This window comes from Argopecten irradians, chromosome 11, assembly GCF_041381155.1.
Source record: "Argopecten irradians isolate NY chromosome 11, Ai_NY, whole genome shotgun sequence".
Classification (NCBI taxonomy): domain Eukaryota; kingdom Metazoa; phylum Mollusca; class Bivalvia; order Pectinida; family Pectinidae; genus Argopecten; species Argopecten irradians.
In genome coordinates, this window is record NC_091144.1 from 20,114,557 (window position 1) to 20,128,472 (window position 13,916).

Below are 13,916 nucleotides of genomic sequence, written 5' to 3' on the forward strand. Positions count from 1 at the left end.
ACACTAGCTGGATGCGCAACTGATTTATCCAAGGATTTCCCTGACCAAATTTTGTTAAATCCATTGAGTAGAAAAACCTTGTCCTTGTCCCTGAATGTTTTCCATACACAACGGATGTTGATGACCGAAAGTAATACATTCCTTATTTTATGACGTGTAGTGATTGATATGAATTCGCCCTATTCCGCCTGTCTGTTTAAGGACCCTTCTTGTCATGTATTCTGTTGAAACCCTTCATAACGTTATGCGAAATAAACATTTGAATGTGACCCCTATTTCCACTGAAAGAGAATTGGCCACTGGCTTGAACTTGGGATGGTCACATCACTGTTCATAGAAATATGCTTTTTTCCATAAAGGTAGGTTCTTTTCCATATAAGATAGGTTCTTTTCTATATAAAATATGTTCTTTTCCATATAAAATATTATCCTTTTCATATAAGATAGGTTATTTTCCATACAAAATAATATGTTCTTTCCATATAAAATATGTTCTTTTCCATATGAAATATCCTTTTCATATAGGACAGGTTCTCTTCCAGATAAGTTCTTTTCATGTAAAATAGGTTATTTTCCAAATAAAATATCCTTTTCATATAAGATAGGTTCTTTCCGTATAAAATATATTCCTTTTCGTATAAAATAGGTTCTTTTTCATATAAATTATGTTCCTTTTCATATAAAAAATGTTCCTTTTCTTCATATAACATACATATATGGTCTTTCCCATACAAAAAATGTTCCTATTCATAAAGAATATGTTGTTTTCCATATGAATGTTCTTTTCTATATAAAATATGTTCTTTTCCATTTAAAATAAAATATTTTCCTTTTCATTTAAAACATATTCTTTTCCATTTAAAAATAAAATATGTTCTCTTCCATTTAAAATATATTCTATTCCATTAAAAATGTGCTCCTTTCCATTTAGAATATATTCATTTCCATTTACAATCAAATTTGTTATTTTCCATTTGAAAATATGTTCCTTTTCATTTAAAATATATATATTTTTGTCCATTTCTACGGCGGCGTATTAGGGCCACTACAAACTTTTATTTATCTTGTACGTACAAGTTATTATCTTGTACGTACAACTTAGTATCTTGTACGTACAAGATAGTATCTTGTACGTACAACTTAGTATCTTGTACGTACAACTTAGTATCTTGTACGTACAAGTTAGTATCTTGTACGTACAACTTAGTATCTTGTACGTACAACTTAGTATCTTGTACATACAAGTTAGTATCTTGTACGTACAAGTTAGTATCTTGTACGTACAAGTTAGTATCTTGTACGTACAAGTTAGTATCTTGTACGTACAACTTAGTATCTTGTACGTACAAGTTAGTATCTTGTACGTACAAGATAGTATCTTGTACGTACAACTTAGTATCTTGTACGTACAAGATAGTATAATGTTGAAACTCTCGGTATTAAAGGCTTTGGCTGGTTTACTCTCACAATGGCATCGCATGCTATACGTATATTACGTAAACTTTGTTTAAGCCAAAGGGAGAAAAGAATATATGTTGTGGAGTTGTAATGCTGTGATAAGTTTCCGAACACTTATATGTAAATGTTTATAACAGAGTATTTACTATGATCATCATTTGGACAATAATTGATGTGTGTATATATGTCTAATAAACACAAAAACACATATGAAATATTTTGTTTTGCTTTTGTTGTCTTTGCAATCAGTAACTCATTCGAATTAGGGCATAATGCCTAGGATTTTTTTCGGAGGCAGTTAATTATTTTCAATACTACTATTCTGAAGTAAAATAAATGCTCAAACATTTCCAATAATGGCACCATTGTGAAGTACTTAACTTTTATTACTGAAGAAAATTACGAATTTGTTTAATAGATCAAACTTATCATTCATCGGAGATGTATCATATCCGTTTTATCACTAAATATATCTTATCTATAAAACAAGCGACTATACAGTTTTCTCGAAAGGAACTATACAGTGTCAGTTTCAAAATAATGCAAGTGACTATACAGTTTCAACTCATAATCCGGCAATTTCAAATTACGATTGTGAAAAAGATATTGTTCTCATTAATATATATTCATATTTTTAATATTGTCAAATAAGTTAATAAACCTGTGATCGTGCTTGAAGCAATGTAAAGTAGACCGACTATCTTTAATTACGAAAAATATCAGGCGGGTGACTCAATTCTGCGGTGATGAACAGCAGTTCAACTCAACTTGTATGTTCAAGATACTATCTTGTACGTACAAGATACTAACTTGTACGTACAAGATACTAACTTGTACGTACAAGATAATAACTTGTACGTACAAGATACTAACTTGTACGTACAAGATACTAAGTTGTACGTACAAGATAATAACTTGTACGTACAAGATACTAAGTTGTACGAACAAGATACTAACTTGTACGAACAAGATACTATCTTGTACGTACAAGATACTATCTTGTACGTACAAGATACTAAGTTGTACGTACAAGATACTAACTTGTACGTACAAGATACTATCTTGTACGTACAAGATAATAACTTGTACGTACAAGATAATAACTTGTACGTACAAGATAAATAAAATTTTGTAGTGGCCCTAATACGCCGCCGTACAAAGTTCCATTTAAAATATGTTCCTTTCCATTTCAAATAAAATATGTTCTTTTCCATTTAAAATAAAATATGTTCTTTTCCATTTAAAATATATTCATTTTCCATTTAAAGTATATTTTTCCATTTGAAATACCTTTTTTCATTAAAAATGTTCCTTTCCAATTAAAATATGTCTTTTCCATATAAAATAAAATATGTTCTTTTCCATTTAAAATCTGTTCCTTTCCATTTCAATATATTCTTTTGCATTCAAAATAAGATATGTTGTTTTCCATATAGAATATATTCTTTTCCATTTAGAATATGCTCCTTTCCATTTGAAATATTTCTTTTTCATTTAATATAAATTATGTTCTTTTTCAATTTAAAATATATTCTTTTCCATTTAAAGTATATTCTTTTCCATTTGAAATATTTTTTTTTCATTAAAAAAGTTCCCTTCCATTTAAAATATATTCTTTTCCATATAAAATAAAATGTTCTTTTCCATTTAAAATCTGTTCCTTTCCATTTCAATACATTCTTTTCCATTCAAAATAAAATATATTCTTTTCCATTTACAATATATTCTTTTCAATTTAAAATAAAATGTGTTCTTTTCCATTTAAAATGAAATATGTTCTTTTCCATTTAAAATATATCCTTTCCATATAAAATAGGTTGTTTTCCATATAAAATATGTTTTTTTCCATTTAAAATATATTCTTTTCCATATAAAATAAAATGTTCTTTTCCATTTAAAATCTGTTCCTTTCCATTTCAATATATTCTTTTCCATTCAAAATAAAATATATTCTTTTCCATTTACAATATATTCTTTTCAATTTAAAATAAAATGTGTTCTTTTCCATTTAAAATAAAATATGTTCTTTTCCATTTAAAATATATCCTTTCCATATAAAATAGGTTGTTTTCCATATACAATTTTTTTTTCCATTTAAAATATGTTCTTTTCCATCTAAAATATATTCTATTCCATTTAAACATGTTCCTTTCCTTGAAGGATATTTATGGCCGGCTGATAAACAGACATACAGACTCAATTTTACAGACAGATATGTACAGGTAGATCGAGTTGTAGATCTCCACAGCCATAAAGTTTTAACATAACAGGAATGAATGAACAGATCGATGCACAGACATACAGACAAATATACATGTACTCATAGTTCAGTGGACATACTCATGGACAGTTGCTTTTGTGGAAGAACAGGAAACTGTCACTTCCTGTTAAGTACCCCAACCAGGAATCAAATCCAGGTTTGCTTCATGATTATCAAAGGCTCTATTGACCAAGCCAGGAAGCATGTTTTGGAAGTGAAATTGGACTGGGTTGATTGTTCGTGACCAGGTAGGTCAGTCAGCAGAGCATTTGGCTAGTGTTCAGAGGTCCCGGGTTCGAACCTCGGTCTGGTTGCTACATTTTCTACTCTCTGTTACACTTTACTATCAGCTGAGTAACAGTGACTGTATTTAACACACACTGAATCAAGCTATATATGATACATATGAAGCTATTTTTAAAATAAGTTTTTGTCACATTGTAGTTAATAGTGGGTATAAGGTATATTTGCTTACCCTTGCTTTGGTCGCCACCACAGTAACTACGGTTAAAGCCGTAGTAGTTGATACTTGTTATTGCAGCCTCACCAGTCCCGTGCCACAAATTCTGTTCATTTGTGGTACCTTGAGGGTTTTTCTTCTCCAGCAAATCCTTCCTGATGGCATATTGTTGGTAGAGTATTTGATTCTGGACTCGTTCAATCTAAAAACAACATCATTTTTTACCTTAATATTACATGCATACGTATTTACTTTACATGCATTCTTGTTTGACCTAAATTAAATATTTCTTTTGATGTAAATGATTATTATGAAAATTTCAAAGAATCAAACGTTTAGAGTACAAGATAACTAGAACTATCACAAAGTGGATGACTAATACCCCGCTGTACAAATTTATAATAAATAATAACAAGAGGCCCTGGTTATTGTAATGCCAAGTAATGTTCTGAATACAGGATCATTGTTTCTTTTCTGAAGGAGTTTAATGATTTGCCTCCAATTTCCCTATTGGGACCCATTCTTTCTGCTCCAGGGGGTCAGAGCCAAAAGTTATACAAACTCTAATACCATTCCCCAAGGATGTTTCTGGCCAAATTTGGTTATATTCCATTCAAAACTCTATGACAAGTTACGATTTAAAGGATTTACCTCTATTTCTCAAATTGGGCCCCGACCCTCCTGCCCCGGGGGGATCAGAGCCAAAATTTATACAAACTCTGTTCCCCTTCCCCCAAGGATATTTCTAGCCAAATTTGGTTACAATCCATCCAGAACTCTAGGACAAGTAGCGATTTAAAGGAAATATTGACGGACGGACGATCGGACGGACGATGGATGACGGACGACGCGACCTTCGAGCCAGGTGAGCTAAAAATATAAAATCTAGAAGCGTCTGTAAGAAACACTTATATGCATCCATTTTCATATATCAATTATATGGATTATAATACTACATTATATTCTCCCTCCATATCATGCTAGGCCATATAAGCAGCTTGTATAAAACTGAACAGACACTCTACTGACAACTTACCTTATGTACTTTTAACTTTGATGCGTTGAATTGATTTCTATACTGTCCCTGCATTACAGATGTTGTGAAATCGGTTTCTATATCCTTGAACTTTTGAGAAGACGAGGCCAAAGGAAAGACTTCGACAGGAACGTTAGGGTCTGCCATATCATCCCAGTCAGCTGGTAGTTCAATCGCAGTATCTGTGGAAAGAGAAGAATTAACAAGTTGAAACAATCCTTGTACAAATCTGACATTGCACATTAATTTAATAAACTCTGAGAAATATTTCGAGAATGAATTTTAGAAGTGATCGATGTAAACAAAAATGGATGCATTTACATTTTGACAAATGTATTACAAAGAAATTTCTTACATATCCCTGTCGAGTGCTGCGACCAAGAATCGAACATAGGACTCATGTGTGAAAACCTACGACCCCATCTACTCAGTCAAAGAAGCATGCTCAGTCAGCTGAGTGACAGAGACCGTATTTAACACTATATATGTACAAATCACACAGACCCATTCCTTCTACACAAATACAAACTGACCTTCCTGAATTTCCCTGCGGATCACATCCACACAATCAGTAGGGTCCTTCACTAAATATTCCTTCATCATCGACAAGTCCACCTCACACTCCTCATCATTAGCCCAAAATCGGTATTTAGGGTGGTTACCTTTCCGCGAGTTCTCTAATGCCATGTTATTCCTTGGAGGGTATTTAGATAACACTGGCATGCCTTGACTATCTATCTCCTGGAAATATAATACAAGTCACTGTTCTTCTGTCAGCTACATCAGAAACATATATATATAGAAATTGGAAACTACTTCTTTGTCTTTGTTCTCCTGCCAGCAACATGTACAGTAACTGGTAATAAAATAGAACTGTAAGTCAATAGTTGATAAATCCACTTTGACTACCTGTCATTGGTATACTTATCAAATTGATACAAAATACTGTAAATGTACTTAATCTATGCTAAAATACATTTAGTAACCAAGGCAACAATGAAGTCAAAAAAATTACCAAATGAAATCAAAACTAGAAACGTAAGGCAATGGTTGACCAATTTTTTAGTGGACAGGCAGACAGGCGAGCTGATTCCAGTAAACTCCCCTAGCAACCTTGTTACAATTGGGTTGGTGGTGGTATAATCATCTGTAACTTGTCTAATTAAACCATTACAGCTCTAACTGAAGAAGCAATGTAAGTTTACCTTATAAAACCACTGTACAAAACGAAGATAGTGTTCAGCCTCACTATCCTTATGTCTCTCCATCTGATAGTGAGTTATCAGTTTATGGATTTCATTCATGGCCTTGTCTACTTCCTCCATTGGCCCCTCCAACTCAATAGCACTAGTCTGTTTGTTGACTGATATTGTGATCAGGTAGTCCTTGCTTAACTTTTTCACTTCTTTTACCTGTACAATGAACACAAAAGATCAAAACACAGTCAAGTAAGGGTGGTATCTCAAAGAGCTGAGAAACACAAATCTAACTAGAGATGTCGCCAGAGTGGACGACTAATACCCCCTCGCTGCACAAATTTAGTGATAACATCAATAAGGGACATTGCAAAACTCTATATAATTTACTCAACTCCTCTTTATGTCAGGGTTCTGTGTACCAAATTTTTATCAAATCTGTCATGCAGTTTAGGAGGAGTTTGCCGAACACAGGTGTGTCTACAGACAGACAGGCAGACAGACAGATAGACGGACTGATGGACAACCCGATTCCAGTATACCCCCCTCCTTAACTTTATTGCAGGGGGTATAATTATCAAATTGATATATAGGTAATTTACAATCAAAATGAAACAAAATCTGTACCTCATTGTCATTCAGTTGTGCAACCAATGTATCCTGGATTTTTTTGGACAGATACTGTCTATCAATTAAGTCTTTAATCCCCTGTATAGCATCGTCAATGTTGTCATCACAGGTACCAAGTATCCATAGCGACAATCGATGTGGATCAACAGAGAGACCAGGCCCAGCCCCTGCTACAGCATCAAAGAACGCTGCAGCTGGAAAATAGAAAAAAAAATACAAGGTTTTGAGAAAGAAGCCAGATGAAATGCTTGTCTACAAGGAGTTCTATTGATATTAGGTAATCTTATGAAGCAAGGTTACCATTTATATAGTTCCACTGGTAAAGTTTAGAGACTATCACAGATCCTAATGAGTATGTTCCCTAGGCAAACAGTAATTAGATAGTTTATTTTTAGAACACATTCGTGTGATATTCAGTTATTTTCATAAAATCAACAAAATGTTGTCATAACATCATTGTTGTTATTGTTATGACATCATACAATTGTTCTGAAACCAAACCGTTGAGATATGGAATTTACCTGAAGTACTTGGCTTCTCCACATTATCTCTGAAGACCTTTGTGATATTCCACAGCTTGGTTTTGTCAAAGATCACAAGTCGCACCAAGGTGAGGTTAGAACCAGAGAAGAGTAGTAACGTCTCGTGGAATGTCTTCGCTATCTCTTCTGGTTTAAACTGGACACTTCCTCCACCTAAAGGTTATAAAACTTAATATAATATTACTAGAAATACCATGAGTAAGGCTATAGGCTTATCCCCCCCCCCCAACTTCAAATGGCGATGCATAAACTATCAGGTTAAAAACGAATATTTTAAAGATGCTTGTTACGAGCATTTTCATTGGCTTAAAAATTTACTTTATCAGCCCATAAAGGAAAAAATGGCGTCGCCGTTTATAACGTTGAATCTGATTGGCTGAGATGACGGCGTAATGATTTCATAGACAAAAGAGTCCCAAAATGAATTTTAAATGTTGAAGAGATTATCTTTAGTAAATTGAATTATAAGGATTAATTTGAATAGATTTTTTATGTTATGGAGATATAACACAAAAATCTGAGTGTACTCTCATCATAAACCGCTTCGCGGTTTATTTAGAGTACACTCAGATTTTTGTGTTATATCTCCATAACATAAAAAATCTATTCAGGTTAAAAACGAATATTTTAAAGATGCTCCACCTTATAGGATATAGTGCCACGGAATTTTTTTGGGATGCAATTAATTATTTTTGATATTTTTAACTTGAAGTAAAATTAGAAGCTAAAACTTTTCAACAGTGGTAATGGTGTAAAGTAAGTAACTTTTGTAACTGAAGAAAAATACTAAATTGTCTGCTGCTGTTTTTGATAGTGAAAAAATACCATTTGTCAGCAATGGAGCATCTTTAACCAAAGATACAACACTGCACTTTCATCTTATTCTCACTAGCTGACTTTCTTTTTCTAAGCTGTGTTATGGTATCATTTCCTTCTTAAATTTGTTCTTATCAAAATGGCAAAGAAACAATTTTGCAAGCTAACAAGACACGGTATTCACTAAAAATTCCGAATAATATAAACATTATGAGCTGAAAGACTATCTAATTTTATACAAGTATAACAAATTTGGTTCAAATCCATAAATACATCAGGAAAATTAAAAGAAAAAAAAAGTAAAATACATACCGGGTATAGCCCAAGGGAAAATGACAGTGGGGACATGTTTTTGGCACAGCGCTGTATGTGATCTAAGACCTACCTGTACCAAGAGCTGGGAAGGCTACAGAAGTATGGTACAGCACTGTATCTGATCTAAGACCTACCTGTACAAAGAGCCGGGAAGGCTGCAGAAGTGTAGTAGCACTGTATGTGATCTAAGACCTACCTGTACCAAGAGCCGGGAAGGCTGCAGAAGTGTAGTAGCACTGTATGTGATCTAAGACCTACTTGTACCAAGAGCCAGGAAGGCTACAGAAGTGTAGTAGCACTGAATGTGATCTAAGACCTACCTGTACCAAGAGCTGGGAGACTACAGAAGTATGGTACAGCACTGTAAGTGATCTAAGACCTACCTGTGTCAAGAGCTGGGAAGGCTACTTAAGTATGGTACAGCACTGTATGTGATCTAAGACCTACCTGTGTCAAGAGCTGGGAAGGCTACAGAAGTATGGTACAGCACTGTATTTTATCTGACACCTACCTGTACCAAGAGCTGGGAAGGCTACAGAAGTATGGTACAGCACTGTATGTGATCTAAGACCTACCTGTGTCAAGGGCTGGGAAGGCTACAGAAGTATGGTACAGCACTGAATATGATCTAAAGACCTACCTGTACCAAGGGCTGGGAAGGCTACAGAAGTATGGTACAGCACTGTATGTGATTTAAGACCTACCTGTGTCAAGAGCTGAGAAGGCTACTTAAGTATGGTACAGCACTGTATGTGATCTAAGACCTACCTGTGTCAAGGGCTGGGAAGGCTACAGAAGTATGGTACAGCACTGTATGTGATCTAAGACCTACCTGTGTCAAGAGCTGGGAAGGCTACAGAAGTATGGTACAGCACTGTATGTGATCTAAGACCTACCTGTGTCAAGAGCTGGGAAGGCTACTTAAGTATGGTACAGCACTGTATGTGATCTAAGACCTACCTGTGTCAAGAGCTGGGAAGGCTACAGAAGTATGGTACAGCACTGTATGTGATCTAAGACCTACCTGTGTCAAGAGCTGGGAAGGCTACAGAAGTATGGTACAGCACTGTATGTGATCTAAGACCTACCTGTACCAAGAGCTGGGAAGGCTACAGAAGTATGGTACAGCACTGAATATGATCTAAGACCTACCTGTACCAAGAGCTGGGAAGGCTACAGAAGTATGGTACAGCACTGTATGTGATTTAAGACCTACCTGTGTCAAGAGCTGAGAAGGCTACTTAAGTATGGTACAGCACTGTATGTGATCTAAGACCTACCTGAGTCAAGGGCTGGGAAGGCTACAGAAGTATGGTACAGCACTGTATGTGATCTAAGACCTACCTGTGTCAAGAGCTGGGAAGGCTACAGAAAGTATGGTACAGCACTGTATGTGATCTAAGACCTACCTGTGTCAAGAGCTGGGAAGGCTACTTAAGTATGGTACAGCACTGTATGTGATCTAAGACCTACCTGTGTCAAGAGCTGGGAAGGCTACTTAAGTATGGTACAGCACTGTATGTGATCTAAGACCTACCTGTGTCAAGAGCTGGGAAGGCTACTTAAGTATGGTACAGCACTGTATGTGATCTAAGACCTACCTGTGTCAAGAGCTGGGAAGGCTACAGAAGTATGGTACAGCACTGTATGTGATCTAAGACCTACCTACACAAAGAGCCGGGAAGGCTACAGAAGTATGGTACAGCACTGTATTTGATCTAAGACCTACCTGTGTCAAGAGCTGGGAAGGCTACAGAAGTATGGTACAGCACTGTATGTGATCTAAGACCTACCTGTACAAAGAGCCAGGAAGGCTACTTAAGTATGGTACAGCACTGTATGTGATCTAAGACCTACCTGTACAAAGAGCCGGGAAGGCTACAGAAATATGGTACAGCACTGTATGTGATTTAAGACCTACCTGTGTCAAGAGCTGGGAAGGCTACTTAAGTATGGTACAGCACTGTATGTGATCTAAGACCTACCTGTGTCAAGAGCTGGGAAGGCTACTTAAGTATGGTACAGCCCGTATGTGATCTAAGACCTACCTGTGTCAAGAGCTGGGGAGGCTACTTAAGTATGGTACAGCACTGTATGTGATCTAAGACCTACCTGTGTCAAGAGCTGGGAAGGCTACAGAAGTATGGTACAGCACTGAATGTGATCTAAGACCTACCTGAACCAAAAGCTGGGAAGGCTACAGAAGTATGGTACAGCACTGTATGTGATTTAAGACCTACCTGTGTCAAGAGCTGGGAAGGCTACAGAAGTATGGTACAGCACTGAATGTGATCTAAGACCTACCTGTACCAAGAGCTGGGAAGGCTACAGAAGTATGGTACAGCACTGTATGTGATCTAAGACCTACCTGAACCAAGAGCTGGGAAGGCTACAGAAGTATGGTACAGCACTGTATGTGATCTAAGATCTACCTGTACCAAGAGCTGGGAAGGCTACAGAAGTATGGTACAGCACTGTATGTGATCTAAGACCTACCTGAACCAAGAGCTGGGAAGGCTACAGAAGTATGGTACAGCACTGTATGTGATCTAACCCTACCTTTACCAAGAGCTGGGAAGGCTACAGAAGTATGGTATAGCACTGTATGTGATCTAAGACCTACCTGAACCAAGAGCTGGGAATGCTACAGAAGTATGGTACAGCACTGTATGTGATCTAACCCTACCTGTACCAAGAGCTGGGAAGGCTACAGAAGTATGGTACAGCACTGTATGTGATCTAGGACCTACCTGTACCAAGGGCTGGGAAGGCTACAGAAGTATGGTACAGCACTGTATGTGATTTAAGACCTACCTGTGTCAAGAGCTGAGAAGGCTACTTAAGTATGGTACAGCACTGTATGTGATCTAAGACCTACCTGAACCAAGAGCTTGGAAGGCTACAGAAGTATGGTACAGCACTGTATGTGATCTAACCCTACCTGTACCAAGAGCTGGGAAGGCTACAAAAGTATGGTACAGCACTGCATGTGATCTAAGACCTACCTGAACCAAGAGCTGGGAAGGCTACAGAAGTATGGTACAGCACTGTATGTGATCTAAGATCTACCTGTACCAAGAGCTGGGAAGGCTACAGAAGTATGGTACAGCACTGTATGTGATCTAAGACCTACCTGAACCAAGAGCTGGGAAGGCTACAGAAGTATGGTACAGCACTGTATGTGATCTAACCCTACCTTTACCAAGAGCTGGGAAGGCTACAGAAGTATGGTACAGCACTGTATGTGATCTAAGACCTACCTGAACCAAGAGCTTGGAAGGCTACAGAAGTATGGTACAGCACTGTATGTGATCTAACCCTACCTGTACCAAGAGCTGGGAAGGCTACAGAAGTATGGTACAGCACTGTATGTGATCTAGGACCTACCTGTACCAAGGGCTGGGAAGGCTACAGAAGTATGGTACAGCACTGTATGTGATTTAAGACCTACCTGTGTCAAGAGCTGAGAAGGCTACTTAAGTATGGTACAGCACTGTATGTGATCTAAGACCTACCTGAACCAAGAGCTGGGAAGGCTACAGAAGTATGGTACAGCACTGTATGTGATCTAACCCTACCTGTACCAAGAGCTGGGAAGGCTACAGAAGTATGGTACAGCACTGTATGTGATCTAAGACCTACCTGAACCAAGAGCTGGGAAGGCTACAGAAGTATGGTACAGCACTGTATGTGATCTAACCCTACCTGTACCAAGAGCTGGGAAGGCTACAGAAGTATGGTACAGCACTGTATGTGATCTAGGACCTACCTGTACCAAGAGCTGGGAAGGCTACAGAAGTATGGTACAGCACTGTATGTGATCTAAGACCTACCTGTGTCAAGAGCTGGGAAGGCTACAGAAGTATGGTACAGCACTGAATGTGATCTAAGACCTACCTGAACCAAAAGCTGGGAAGGCTACAGAAGTATGGTACAGCACTGTATGTGATTTAAGACCTACCTGTGTCAAGAGCTGGGAAGGCTACAGAAGTATGGTACAGCACTGTATGTGATCTAAGACCTACCTGTGTCAAGAGCTGGGAAGGCTACAGAAGTATGGTACAGCACTGTATGTGATCTAAGACCTACCTGTACCAAGAGTTGGGAAGGCTACAGAAGTATGGTACAGCACTGTATGTGATCTAAGACCTACCTGTGTCAAGAACTGGGAAGGCTACAGAAGTATGGTACAGCACTGAATGTGATCTAAGACCTACCTGTACCAAGAGCTGGGAAGGCTACAGAAGTATGGTACAGCACTGTATGTGATCTAAGACCTACCTGAACCAAGAGCTGGGAAGGCTACAGAAGTATGGTACAGCACTGTATGTGATCTAAGACCTACCTGAACCAAGAGCTGGGAAGGCTACAGAAGTATGGTACAGCACTGTATGTGATCTAAGACCTACCTGTGTCAAGAGCTGGGAAGGCTACAGAAGTATGGTACAGCACTGTATGTGATCTAAACCTACCTTTACCAAGAGCTGGGAAGGCTACAGAAGTATGGTACAGCACTGTATGTGATCTAAGACCTACCTGAACCAAGAGCTGGGAAGGCTACAGAAGTATGGTACAGCACTGTATGTGATCTAACCCTACCTGTACCAAGAGCTGGGAAGGCTACAGAAGTATGGTACAGCACTGTATGTGATCTAGGACCTACCTGTACCAAGAGCTGGGAAGGCTACAGAAGTGTGGCCACGTTTATCAACCTCCTGTAAACAAGCGTATATCATCTTCTGCCAGTCTTTGAGAGAGGTCTGTGCATCAAGATGGAGAATGGCTTTGTACGGAAGTCCACATCCACTGGTACATATGAAACCCTTACTTTTCATGTCACTTTCTAAAGAAGACAAAATATTTAAAAGTATTAATTCATATTTCTGTTTCTATCCTCATTTGTATGCCTTACTTTTCGTTCTCGTTTTTACAGAAATGCAGAGATACAAAACGAGAACATATAATTGTAAACATTGCACGGGTGTTATTGCAGCATTAAAGACAGACAAATATGGAATGACAGACAAATATGAAAGAATGGACAAAGATGGAATGATCAACAAATATGGAATGATAAACAAATATGGAAAGATTGACAAATATGGAAAGATGAAAAAATATGGAATGACAGACAAATATGGAAGGACTGACAAATATGGATGGGTTGACAAATATGGAAGGATGAACAACAGTTTTCTACCTT

General features: G+C 37.4%; 1 protein-coding gene across 1 annotated transcript in view; it reads right to left on the bottom strand.

Moving 5' to 3' along the window:
• The window catches only part of LOC138334941 (uncharacterized), a 42,457-nt gene that overhangs the window by 4,138 nt on the left and 24,403 nt on the right, over positions 1–13,916 (bottom strand). Inside the window, exons 21-27 of the mRNA XM_069283815.1 lie at positions 13,377–13,556; positions 7,562–7,735; positions 7,038–7,234; positions 6,420–6,626; positions 5,748–5,955; positions 5,215–5,396; positions 4,194–4,380 (exon numbers count right to left, since the gene is read on the bottom strand). Of these exons, the coding sequence (XP_069139916.1) occupies positions 4,194–4,380; positions 5,215–5,396; positions 5,748–5,955; positions 6,420–6,626; positions 7,038–7,234; positions 7,562–7,735; positions 13,377–13,556 (1,335 nt within the window). The remainder of the gene's footprint in view (positions 1–4,193; positions 4,381–5,214; positions 5,397–5,747; positions 5,956–6,419; positions 6,627–7,037; positions 7,235–7,561; positions 7,736–13,376; positions 13,557–13,916) is intronic.